This window comes from Zonotrichia albicollis, chromosome Z (assembly GCF_047830755.1).
Source record: "Zonotrichia albicollis isolate bZonAlb1 chromosome Z, bZonAlb1.hap1, whole genome shotgun sequence".
Lineage (NCBI taxonomy): Eukaryota > Metazoa > Chordata > Aves > Passeriformes > Passerellidae > Zonotrichia > Zonotrichia albicollis.
This window is the reverse complement of record NC_133860.1, coordinates 56557281-56571348: the sequence shown is the minus strand read 5'-3', so window position 1 is coordinate 56571348 and position 14068 is coordinate 56557281. Positions and strand designations below refer to the sequence as shown.

At 35.0% G+C, this 14068-nt stretch overlaps 1 protein-coding gene across 11 annotated transcripts in view; it reads right to left on the bottom strand.

Moving 5' to 3' along the window:
• Positions 1-14068, bottom strand: part of AOPEP (aminopeptidase O (putative)) — a 185570-nt gene that overhangs the window by 98306 nt on the left and 73196 nt on the right. For all 11 annotated transcript variants that reach the window (XR_003381046.2, XR_012578253.1, XM_026795184.2 and 8 more), the window contains 4 exons: positions 13914-14016; positions 13699-13806; positions 7651-7694; positions 1531-1591 (listed from right to left, as the gene is read on the bottom strand). Coding sequence is in view for 9 of the 11 variants with exons in the window: in XM_026795184.2 (XP_026650985.2) it covers positions 1531-1591; positions 7651-7694; positions 13699-13806; positions 13914-14016 (316 nt within the window). In the remaining 2 variants the exon portion in view is untranslated. The remainder of the gene's footprint in view (positions 1-1530; positions 1592-7650; positions 7695-13698; positions 13807-13913; positions 14017-14068) is intronic.

Here is a 14068-nt window from a genome sequence, read left to right as displayed (position 1 = left end):
ACAGAGTTTGGTTTGCACATTAGTCAAAACCATTTACAATTCTTTAATCTGCTCCTATCTTCCTAGTTTGTGATTTTAAGTTGATTGCCAGACATTATTAAAGCACATCCTCAAAAAGATATGTGTAGATAAAATGCAAGAAAACTCTTACATTTCAGGAGCCAGTTCAGCCTCTTACACGTACAGCTATGCAACATCAATCTCTTCCATATGCTTGAATCAGCTGTTTGACAATGTGTGCCATTTTTTCACCAAAAATAAAACCTTGGTTGAACATAGAATTAAAATCAAGGTCCTCTTCTAGGAAATGACTGAGCATCAAGATGCATGATGATACTCTTCCTTTCCTCCCTTCTAATTAAAGTTAACTTTATTTTCAGTAACTTTACAACAAAAAAAAAACTCTGCCTTGATTTTACAGCATATTCAAATGGTCTCAAAGCATGTTGATCTCAGAGTACATCTTTCCCAAAAGCCTTCTACAGCATACAGGGATCAGTGGACACGCACATCTCTCAAGCTGTCAAGGGAAGAGCTCAACTACAGTGTCTGGGTACAGATCAGGTTCACTGAGCACTGTCAGAGCTCTCCAGTTTTGTCCATTCCACCTGCAAACATGCTCACTCAGTCGTGCTGCCTAAGTATCTGCACTTTTGCACATGGAAACCAGAACTTAACATTCTAACTTTAAAAAATTGCGGTTGGTTTTTTTGGTTTTTTTTGGTTTTTTTTAATACTAATGCAAGTGGAAACAAATTCGAGTACTAGGCAGGATAAATCACAAGCATCCCAGGGGGTGCCTGCTTAGGGGAAATCAGTTAGAAACCGAGTCCTGAGAGTATGCTAAAAATTACTTTGTAAAAAATTGGGTTTTATGAAGATTAATGTACAGATACCACTTTTTATCTTATCCCAGTTTTAGTCCAAAATGAATAATCAGACACTTTCACATAGCAGAGATGCAACTAAGCATTTTCAGTTCACAGAACTTAAAATATTAAAAAACCTCTTAGCATTAAAAGCAGAAAACAAAGCTTAGTCTCAATGCTGGAACACCAATAATAGATGTTATCTATACAGGAGATTTATAAGCAAGTTACAAAATACACAAGTTATCAAAGTACAAATAATTTAACATTCAATTACTGCTGTCAGTAATGCTTTCAAGTCATTCATATTCCAACAACTGTGAACAATGGACCTTGCATTTAGTAGGCTCCATCATTATACTGTAAAGTATATTTATCATATGACTACAATCTTAATTTACAGGATAAATTTTGTAAGATTTGCCCTTTGGCAGGTTTGTTGAAACCTGCCAAAAAGAAAAAGAAGAAAAAGAAGAAAAAGCCTGCAACTGGTAAAAGCTAAAGCCATACAAAGATGTGGAAACAGTCATCATCAAAACTGTTTATTTAATATCATACCTGTTATAAGATCAGGTAGTGATTTAAAAAATAAATGATATAATGAGAAAATCATTATATATAAGACTTCAGAAAGAACTGTGACCTGTTATTTTATATTTACCTTTGGTATTCCAGAAGAATCCAGCCAGTTCTGGAAGATACTTTCTACAGTTAACCCAGACCTTTAAAAAAAATAAAATTAGAAGATATGCAAAAAATAGCAATTTTTTTCAAGAGAAAAACAACCCTTTAGAGGATAGGCAAACCTTCTAAATTCATGTATTGGTTGAACTGTACAAAATTCTGGGATTATTTTTTAATGAATAAAACCATCAGAGGTCCTATGAGCAAATAAAAGGTAGATCAGGTTTTTTGTACATAAAAGTCAAATCATAAATTTAGTGCTGATAATGATTGACGGAGAAAGTGTTATGTGGTAAACTACATCTATGAAACATGTAAAGTAGGAAGGGGAGCTCTACTTCTTGTTACATGGATAAACTTGGGGTTATAAAAAGCACTGATGGATATTAATTCTCAAAGTTACTAAACATCTAATATACTTTAGTTTAGTCCTTTCTCCACTTCCTTTATATCCTGATTCACAGTGAAGTCATAGAATAGTCTGGAACTTTATTTCCCTACAAAAGGAAATAGTTTGTCATTATGAAGCTGTGTCATACTGAAATAACCACACACATAAGTATTTGTAAATTCAGAAACTATGTTTTCACTTTTACTTTGTAGGCAGCTATTGTGGTATTTACTTCAACTCTGGTGGAAGACTTCCCAACTTGCAGAGAAGCCAAATAAAAAAAATAAATAAAATTAAAATAATGAAAAAATATTCACACATGCAAGTACTGAACAAATGAAGTTGAGTAAGCCCTCAACGAATATAAATATGAGAATCAGAGCATTTGGGTATGGTCCTGTGCATGGTAATGCCTTAGCAAGATTCATTATAATGCTTGCAGTTACTTTCACATATGTAATGTAGAGTAAACCAACAAAGCATTCATGAAAAGAACAGCCATTTCCAAGCTCTGAATCAGGAAGGCAAACAACCCAGTAAACAATTTTAACTGATCAGATGATTTAAATAACCAGCAGTCAAGAAGAAGCATTTCTACATAGCCAGGATTCTGAATTTTCAGGAAAACACCATTGTGTGCATTAGATCACTTTATAAGTCAATTTTCTACAGGAAACTGAACATATGTGATGCATGTGTAATGTATTAAAATAAAAGACTAAACATCTAGACTTGTTCTGTGTTATTTGTGCAAGCTTATTAAATTTAGAACATTTAACTGTTAATCCCTCAGACTATAATTATCTTCATCTTACCACTGTGCTCTAAAAATTGGTGTCTAGTCTTAAGTCAGATTAGCTGAGTCTCTTGACTGGGAACAGTGATAAAGAGAAATATTTCCAGTCAGTCAGTTTACTTCCTCAGAAGATAGTCTTGATTTCTTATTTCTGTCTGGCTGCTAAAAAGGGTGCATACAGAACTAGCTTAAAAATGGATACCAAAGTGTTATATAGGCAAAAGTAGATCACTTGGACTGTACCATTTATTCTCTCTCCAGAAACATAAGCAGAATAAATTTTTCTGTTATTTGTTGTTGTATGAATTAAACCCAATACAGCTTAGTGTTCTAATACTGAAGCAGAGCTAGTATCTGGGAAAAATTCCCTTAGTTGCACATTTAATTTGTTGTACCAAGGCATAAGAAACACAGCTTCACCATATCAGCTAATCCCTTTTTCCCCCATCCCCAGAAACTGAACCTGTAGTGTGAGAAAAAAAATCTCCACAAAATAACCTATATTATATTTGCTATGTACAGCTGTTTAATATACCCTCTATTTCATTTCAAAAACTGACTTTGAAATGAGCTTATGACACTCAGGAGAACCACACTGTTCTGACACCACACTAATCCAGGCATTAACTACTAGAAAGTTTCTCAGTCTCTCCTAAAACTTTGGCATTTTTCTCAAGAGCAAAACCAATAACACTGCTTTTTTCCTGCCTGCAGCACCCAAAGTTTCAGAAAAACACCTGTCATATGACAATATGCAATCTTCTTTGTTTGTCCTTGCACACAAGTACTTTTTTAAATTCCAAATTAGGATATTCTTTTTGGCACCTATCAAAAAAACCAACTTGTTTAAGAGGCATTCACTTTTTAAAAAATACAATAGTAATGAGCAGACTATTGCAAAGATCTACTCTGAATCTCTTAATTGTCAGTGCTGAAGAACTATGATGTTGGAAATGCTTCTGGTAAATGGTTTGACTTAGAAATAACCCCCCAAAAATTATCACAAACAGACTGCCATCTCAAAACAAGTGTCTTAGAGAAAGAACAGAGACCCTGATATTTGTAGAGGCTGCAGTTCAGTAAGGGCATTTACCACCTGCTTACATTGCAGTTAAACATCTGTAAGGACTTAAATCTGGTGTTTGTGTGAATTCCTGAATGGCCTTCTGGATAAGGTATTGGACAGTGGGATCTGTGTGGAGTTGACTAGCACTAACTCTTACAAGACCAAGTTTCTTCAATTGCTTTGTACAAGAGCTCCTTACTGTAAAATGAGAACACGGTTACATCCATTATCTCATCCTTTGTCTTTTTGTTTAGATGATAAGCCAAATCAACCCAGGAATGATCTCCTAACATCACACACACAGTTTAGATTCAACATTTTAAAAGAAACTCTGTAAAATACTAACATTAATGATAATTTGAAAACTGACATTATAAAAGATGGCTATGCATGAAGTTTTCACTGCACAAGGCTCTAAGGTACTCTACAAATTTTAACATAAACCCACTTAATGCCTAAATCAAGGAGAAAAAACATCAAACTGTGCAACTTCTTTTTTAGGAAAAGGAAGATATAAAAGTCTACCATATCCAACTGAAAATACGCAAACAAGTACATTTGCTTCAGCATATATTTATACACATCAGTAATTTTCAAAGTGAGAAATTCCAGCTAAATATGGAGGCATTATTAGAGCAAATTCAAACACAGTAGTTAGGGATTCTGTCAACTAGACATACCTTCCTACAAATAACTTTTTTTTGGATTTTATCCAGCATATATATTTTGGCTTATTAAAGAAGAAAACAAAAAAAAAAAAAAAAAAAGAGGAATCAAAACCACTGGGAATAATTTTTCACAATTATTTTCTTCAGTAGTTAGGTGCCTACGAGCCATTTGTCTTCAGTCAAAATCACCACATTCACTACATGTGAATCACAGAAAGCAAATGTGAAATAAAGAGATACAACTATATAGCTGAGTAATTTGAAATTGCAGCACTGTTTAGTACTTAATTGACTATTTGTGAAGACATCCAAGCAATGTGGTTAGGAAACCTGGGTTATTAACAGTGGAAATAGCAGAGCTATAACACAAGCCTTCCTTTGTCTATCATGTGTTATTAAAACCACAGCTTATTAGTAGATTTGCTTGCTTTATTGAATGAAATTAAATAAAAAATACCAGCAGAAAACCCCTACGATCAGAACCCATCTGCTCAAAAATATTTTGCAGTCATAAAGTAGCTGCATAAGCAGCAACTCTGATTTATCTAAGACTGGTGAAACCCTCAGTTACGAGGATAAACACTGATTCTTTGCACAGCTCACATGTTGGGCAGATGTGGAAGGGATCAACTTGCAGCAAAGACTGTGGGTGCAGGCCTTAGGGAGAATAGAGCCACTAGAGTTTTGTCAAATCTAGTGCATTCTGATATACAGACACATAAGAGGGAGTTTCTTGGTGTTTCATTTGTTTGGTTTGGTTTGTTTCAATATAGTGAAGTTTCAAATTATATGAGTAAATAAAATGCCTTGGTGGCATAAAATAAAAAGTAAATAACACTTCTTGGTAGGAAGGACTGTAGATTTTCCACAGAAAGGCAGGGATAACGTGAGACTCTAGCTGGTGGATGCAGTATTTTAAAAGGTTTTGTAAATAGCCTTTAGAGAAAGATAATGACCAATGTTTGTTTGTTGTTCTTTCCATTAGTCCTTCACTAAGATAAATAATCAGTCCTAAAGGCAAGTGAAGAAATTATAAAGGACCAGAAGGTACTGCTCAGCTTATCTGACGTCAGTATTCAGCTGCAGTCCAGAAACAGAAGAACCCTGCCTCACAGTATGGATTCCTGCAGCTAACATGCCATTATAATTGAGTCAGAGCAGGAAGTGAAGTAGCCCTATAAATAGGCATAGAACTCTCCTCCTCCAAGTACAGAAGGCAGGAAAAATCAATAAAAAGTCACATCTGGATCCTGGAGCTACTCATCACTGTGAATGTAGTAAAAAAAATCTCCTTTGAATAAAAACTAAAGGAATTAAGTACTTGGAGGTGAGAATCTTTTAAATCAAATCTCTGTATCCAATAGTAGAAAGCTAAAGTTACACTACTACAGTGTAATAACTATAGAAAATTTCCACACTGTTTCATGATAGTTTTCTGCCAATGTTCATCCTGTTCTCATTACAAAAGTCTCTCATAAGCCAAGTTCTACATAGAACTGTTGCCACAGCTGAGGGCAAGATTTGGTTTCATTACCTACTGCAAATGTCTCTTTACTTCTATTTTGTTTTATGATTGAGACTAGCCTCCATCACAAACTACAGTGTATTAGAGTGCTAATATTTGTCAAGTTTGAAGTATGAAGTTTAAACAGTTTAAATTTTACTTGGTAGAACTGCACAAGCCTGAGAGGTTTTATGTGCCACACAATATTTTTGCTGTAATATTGAAATGCACTTCATTCCTACATCAAACTTTGCGCAAAAAAGCAGTCATCAGCAGATGGTCTCTAAAAATACTTTATTTTTATGTTTCCTCCCTTTTTTTTTACCTCAGGTGAGTATTTCTGTACTAGCTACAGAATGTATTCAAGAATGAAAAAAACCAACCTCCCAGCACATAAGAAATAAAAGCCTTCTGTATATCAAGATTCTTTGCATTGCTGCTGATATCTGTCAAGTAATTTTGCCAATAAATAGTTCAGATATGCTATATATATAACTGTAAAATGAATTACCATATATTTGAAATTTCTTTCGTACATTCTGGAATGTGATACATCACAAATGGAGCCACAGTTCTTTTCCATTAGTCTCATTAAAAGTTTGAGTACGGTTTTTAGGCAGAAAAATGGATGCTTATGCAACAACATTTTGAACTGGGTTTAGAGTTCAGAGAAACGCAAGTAAAAAATAAAAGGAAGGAAAACTGAAGTTTTTTTAACATGCCAATGTATAATCATACCATTTATAAAAATAATTTTCACATTTATTCCATATAATACACCTCATTATATTTGGGCTAGAAACTATATTGAATCATATAGAGAGAGTATTATCTACTACATCACTGGAGAATCTGAAAGCACCCAAACTAAACCTGAGATGCCACAAAACATATTTTCTCAATGTTAACTAGCTTCTCTGTTCCTCAACCATCAGGAAGAGAAGTATTTCACTAAAAAACTCAATACATTTAACCTCTGTGAATATAATCTTTTTTTTTCACTCCAAAGCACTCACATAGAGTTATGAACACTTTTCCAATCCTGGCCTTCAACACTGTATTTTTCAAGAGAATATTTTTAAAAACTGTAGCATGTAAAACTCCTCTACAAAAGACTCTCTATTTGTAGCACAGTCTAGAATAGCACAGAACAACCCAAAATATAAGCCTCAAAGTGCTGCTAACTACTATCATCTTCAATCAGTCACAGTCACACATAGGAGTATTTTGAAGGACATGTCAGGCAATTAATGCTCAATTTAAATTCACATTTTCCATCTTTCCTCATGCAGCACAATCTATGACTGAGAGGAGATGGTACCAGACTAGGTGAAAAAATCCATCTTCTCTGACATCCCAGACTCTCAGCAAAGTTCTGGCATCCTTGCTCTAGGGCACCACGTGCCAAAAGCAGCTGGCAGGAGAACCACAGGTTAGTTTGAGCAGGCAGCTATGCCTGGCACTTCAGATTGCATAGTGAACACACGACATCACCTCTGACATGATATGCAAGTCTGGGGAGAGCGTGGTATAGGATAACTACAACTAGTCTCATAATTTTTTGTGTATATATGTAATAGGAATCTTCAGGCTAGCACTATTTCTGGCTAGCACATATTAAAATCTTGTTTGTACATATTTCTTTGGCTTTTCTAGCCCAGGTCTTACTTACTGTTTTTGTTTAGGAATGTCTTCCAACAGCATGCTAAGAAAATCCTGAAAAATGAACAGAGGAGCACAGTTAGTATGTTTATGAAGCCATAACCCTGTGTCTTCACTGCTAGTGAGAGATTTAAGACCACAGATAACAGAATGATAAGAAAAAGTTTATATATCCACTATGGTGATATAATGACAACATAATGCATATTGTTATTTATACAATATATACTATATTGTCAGTTTTCCAACCCTCTCAAGCAAGGAGTGTCAACACTGAAAGAAAATGGGCTTGAAAAGCCTGCTGACTATTTTAACACAATTCTATGTTCCTACTTTTTAACACACATACAAACGATATTTAAAACTGTTAAAGGCTGCAGATTTACATAAAAAACTTAAGAAACACCAAATTCAAGGGTGTTTACACTCTCTTCACTGTGCTTATGTTATCACGTTGTCTTTAATTACATAACTACAAAAAGCTTTTTCTTCCTTAGTGCACATGCCTGATTAGACCAAATCTACTCCTCATTCTATGACAAAATTTGCAATATTGCTGACAACCACATTAACTAAGGAGTAAAGTCTTCAAATAAAAGATAGCAAGAGTTTTTTCATGGTTTTACAAAGACAATGCAATGCCAATGGAAGAACAGTACTATCATCCTCACTTATGCCAGTATGATAAGCTCTTGTAAGAAAGTTACACCTGACATCATAAAAGGTTCTCTGGCACCCTATGTTCTACATAACTTGATTTTAATGACAATCACTTTGACAGAATACACTCCTTTGAACAATCACATAAAAATAGGATTTATTAATATAAATTATTAATTTATATGCTGTTTCATAAAACCAATGCATCTGCTTTATTAATACTAATCTTTGTGGAGACAAGTTTCATAGGCTAATAATGTTCCTCATTTCTGTATACAAGTACAGACTGACTGTATACTGTACAACAACTGCAAATTGTTGCTCTCTAAGGTCTTGAAGAATGTTTCCTAAAAGGCAGAAATCTTTTCTTTATGGACAATGCCATAACATTCAACAAGCGATACTGTTTCTCTGTCTGAGTATGACATTGTTAGGAAACAAAGACTGCAAACTGAAACTACCGGTAACACAGTTAAGCCTTCCTTCTTTAGATTATAAATGAGACTCAGGCTACATTGCAGTGACTGCAAAACTGGCTTGTAACAAAAAGTAAACTACATAGTGCTGGGCTCAGTGCTGCTGTGGTAAGAATGCCATTATTAACTGTGCCAGTGTATGGCAGACATGATGCTGATGCTGTGTGAAATCCTTTTATTTCATACAACTACTTGTAGTTTTTCTGTATGTAAACCTTACATTATTCTGTATATAAACAGAGAAATACTGTCTCCTTCCACTTGTGGAAGTTTTGCTGGAGTTACAAAGTAAGCTTACATGTAAATAAAGGATATGGTATAAGAAAGATCATAGTTAGAGCTATTTCAAAAGTGTGTGAATAGTAAAACTGAAGTGATTATTCTTAACACTATTTGCACTGTGTATACATTAATGCAGCTAGATTCCATGGTTACGTTCCATCAACTTTTCATCATCAATCACATAGGAGATAGTTTTATAATCGTTATACTATACTATGAAATTTAGCATCTTCTTTGTTTTCCAAACGTCAAGAAAAAGGCACTGGCATTCTACAGGCTTTATTAAAATTTGGATTAATCAATCATATCTTATTTAAACTGTTCAAATTTCAACGCTCCAAAGCAGAGTAGGAAAGCAAATTACCACTTACCATATTAGCATGGCTTTTAACATTTGCCTATTATAAAGTCTGCATGACGCATCTCATTATAGGTCTGACTTTTCAGCTGTTTATAATTTTGTCATTTTAACCATCTGGAGTGAGTTTTACTCTCAGGCTACTTTTTCTTCCTCCACAGATGAAATGGTTCAGAAGTGTCCAGGAGAAAAGTCAGAGGCTAATGTGGGGGTTTTTAAGATTTGATGCCACTTCTTTAAGATGCTTTAGTTATTTTACATTTTGAAGGAAACACTTGTGGATGACTATGGTAATCATAAATAAATTTTGGATCAAACTATAAAGCAAATCATAGTTTGGGGTTTTTTTGGTTTTGTTGCAAGTAATTCAGTGAAGGTATAAAGAACACAGGAGGTATAAACTACATGCTACCACTGTGCTGCAATGTTAACAAACTGATTAAATAATATCACTTTCTTATATGTTCCTGTTCTTACCTGGCTAGAGACCCTGAGGCTAGAAAACAATTTTTCTCTATATAAAGAAACTGTTATTCTGCAGTTTGTGGAATTCAATTGACATTTGGCCAAGCTGAAAAAAACATTTAAAAAATTAATTCAACACATTTATTAAGGATCTGCTAGGCCCTCAGTTTAACTCTGGGCTTCTGCTGGGCAGATCAGATCTGGGTACAGACATGAATTTGACATTAAGGAGAAATTTTCTTTGCTCTGTTAATGGATGAACTGTGTCTGAGTTAAAAGAAAGAAGAGCCAGGACCCAAAATCTGAAAAGTAGGTTGAAAGAAGTAACTGGAAATGAAGACTAGTTAAAGCATTAACTAGATATATGTGGTGTTAGAAGACCTTTTGGTTTATACCAAAAGATGTTTTATTACTACTCCAACTTTTGTCTTGAGCAATGGCCAGCAAGTTTCTACCCTTGAACTGGTTTGGAGCATCAGGCAAGTACCTCTCCCTGATTATACATATTGATATCAAAAAAAGAATACTCAATATTTAAAGACAACTTATGTCTTCATATTAAAACCTCAAATCCAAACATTTCAAGTACTCTACAACCAACAGATACTTCTGTTTAAATTCTCTGACTGGAATATAATGGGGTGAATAAAAACAGTGAAGATGTCATGACTGAAAGTGATAGTCCAAATGGACATTCACTTGGCAACAAAAAAATTTTGACTACATGTACATCCTTGAAGGAATAGTTCCTTGAAGGAATTATCCACTCAAACTATTCCTAAAAAAATTATGCAGTTTGTAAATGACATAATTAAGTGGCAAATTTTAATTTGTCCCTTCTGGGTGGGAAAAATAAACAGTGAGCACCCTTCTAGATTCCTGTTTACTTGGAATTCCTTCCCTAGACATTCTTCTGGCTTTTGTTGACAATCCCAGACTGCACCTCCAAAGAGACAACTTCCTGTCTAGAGCAAGCAAGACTCCCCCCACTATATGTTTTATTATCAGGCCACAATCATCAGCCAGATAGCTTAACAGTGTAAGCCTCAGGTAATGCAACCTCTGTCTAGGTTTAGTCAGAAGTCAGTTTATTGCCCATTATAACAGACAGAACCACACAAAAATCAAACTCCACAAACAATTTAGTTTCCAAGGTGTTTTTATTTCAAGATGAAATCCAACAACAGCTTTAACTTTGTTAGGCATACCAGCAACTTGCACTTCTTTCTTTCTATTTGTAGTCAAAACACTCCAGTCATTATTTTAAAAGTTCACTCAAAGCAATTAGTAAGTGAATTATCTCATAAAAAAAAAATTGAATATTTTTTTAATCCTTCTCAAAGATTCCAGATTTGCGTTACTCATCTGTTGCTAACTCAACTAAAATAAAGCTACTATTAAAAATCTACTAAGTGTGCAACCAAAATGAAGGAAAAAGGCAAACTGATTAATGTTCAACATCTGAAGTAATTTCCTTGCACCTGCAGCTCCCATCTGGGAAAATTACTACAAACACCGCTTAAAACAAGACTAGTATTCATAACATGGGCAATTTTTCACTGTTTTACTTTCCCTCATTCCCAGAATTCCTAAACCTGGGAACTTTTACAGTTATTCTGGACAAGGTGAAAGTATAGCACTATAATATTTAAACTTGCCATCTGCACCTCTATTTATTTTTAATCTTTTATTCATTTAATCACTGACAGCATGTTTGTTCAAGAAGGATCTTGAATAAGAAACTTTGTACTAACTTGACTTCATTGCTTCTGCATTTACAACTCCTACCTACACCAGACCCCAACAAAAACCACAATGCTAAAGATTTCTTACAAAGACAGAAAATGCATTTTTATTGGATATAGGCTATCATATTTGCATTTTGCAGTGACCAAAAACCAGTATTACGTTAAGGTGCTTTTCCCAATAATTTCACTAGGAGCTGGATTTAGGCTGATAGACAAGGTAAAAGCACAGAAGCGAATAGAAGTCCTAATGTACCACACTCTTTCTCCACCATATTGTATTTCTAAATGAAGAAAAGTACCCTTCTTTTTCTTTACATATTAAGCACATAGTTATGGACATATTACACGTATCCAAATAAAAAAGTAGCTGAAGAAGCAAAAGTTTAACTTTTGCTCCAATAATTCAGTAACAAAACATCGAGCAGTTTTTTTTATCCAATAACCAAAGTGGATGTTTCTGGGTGTAGTGTTTAATCTTAGGAGACCAGAGTAGGTAAGCTACGAATTGACACTTCATAGCTAGACAAAGGGAAAAGTCTCTAGTGTATGTGGTAGCTAGGTACCACAGTCTGCTGAACATTTTGCAGCATTCAGTCTACTGACAATTCACCCCACATCAACCAGGAGCAACAAGCTAACACGTTCTCACCAAAATCTGAGCACCTTTCTTACCACCAGCTTAAAACACTGGGCTTCTTCTTGTTGCTAGCAGAAGTCATAAGACTTCTGTAATTTTCAAAATTCTTCCAGCTGTGTAATAGTGAGGGGTAATTTTTATGATTTGGGACACCCTAATATAGACAAGGCTTATATAGTCATTGGCATTTTCCACACTATGCCAAATGTAGCTGCTTACAGTCTCAATAACATGGCACAGGAAACAGCTGCAGCAGTGTTAACTCCCTTAAAACCCCAAACATTCCTCCACAGGGCAGAAATGCTGAGTTAAGAGCTACTGCTCCTAAGTTCTGGGTGACTTCACATACAAAAGAAATCACAAGTCCATAAGCTATTTGTAAAATACCTGGGCATACATCTCACCGCATAAGAGTAAGATTCAAAACAGAATGCATGCAAGCAAAAAACACTGTGGCTGGAAGAAACAGCAAGTGTTAGACTTCAGTTACACAAAATCAGAGGCCCTTACTCAATGTTTCAAGGAAACATTTATCACTGTCCTGAATATCCTCAAAAATTTCAAGCATAAGACCTTTCAACCTTCAGCAAAGAAGGTGGTTTCAGAAAGTCTCTCATAGCCCTTCTCTCTTCTCTTCCCTTGCCTCACTGTCATCACACTGCTCTTCTAGCAATGCTAAATATTTGTTGTGTTGGGGGTTTTCTTCCAGGCGTGTTTTTTACCACAATGAGTTCAGTGACCTGGTTCACAGACACCCCCATGAATAGTTGTTTTCACAGCATTAATGAAGCTGCACTGCTGTTTGTGTAAGCTGGATTCATCATTAGTGACAGGATTCCTAGTACTTTGGGCTCAGAGAGCTACGTAATTTTCTAAATCAAAACAAATCTAGAGCCAGCAGTTACATGACTTTTACAGAAAGATCTAACAGGTCTACTTATAACCCTACTCGGCTTTGTCCTTATAAGAAATATGGTGAAATTAGAAGCATTGAATGAAACAGCATGCACAGAGAAAGAAAATAAATTAAATAAATATATTCAGAAGTATAATTACTTCTCTTTCAGAAACAGAGAGGAATCAGGGAAAAGACTTGACTGAGCGCAACCAAAAACCACAAGCTAAAAGACCACAGGCAGTAATTCCACTATGGTAAATGACCCTTTCTTTGAGAACATCAGTACCTATTAACATTAGCCTTTTGAAGTATAATGTTAAAAAAAATAACCCTCATTGTTTATATTATTGGATACTAACAGGATGTGATTCAAGTGTCACTGTTAAAAAAATGTTCTGCCTTCTACCAGGTGGGAATTTTACCTATATTGCCAATTACAATTGCCTCTCCCCTTACATCGCCACCAGATTTAGGCAGTCAATCCAAACATTTGGGTTGTTTGTTTTTCTAAAAGGTGAGGAAGAAGCACAATACCTGAGAAAGGACAAGCTGCCCATGGAACTTAATGACAAATTTCCGTAAAGATGCAAGGTATGAGACCTCTCCTATTTTCCTTGCCAGAGATCGTAAAAGAAAATAACCCTGCAAAAAATTAAGGCAGAAGCTATGAATTTTCTGATATCTAGAACACTGAAGTCTTTATTATATTCATAAAGCAATCTCAGTAAAAATCAGCTGACAAAACTCACTTTCAAATAGTGAACCTGCATGAAGATTTTTTCTGCTTTAAGACCATATTTGACAACAGAGGCTCCAGACTCACTCACTTCTCCTGTGTTCTCCTTTTTGGGCCTAAAATGGAAACATACTAATTAAGTTTTGGATAAGTAAGTAAAGAAATAAG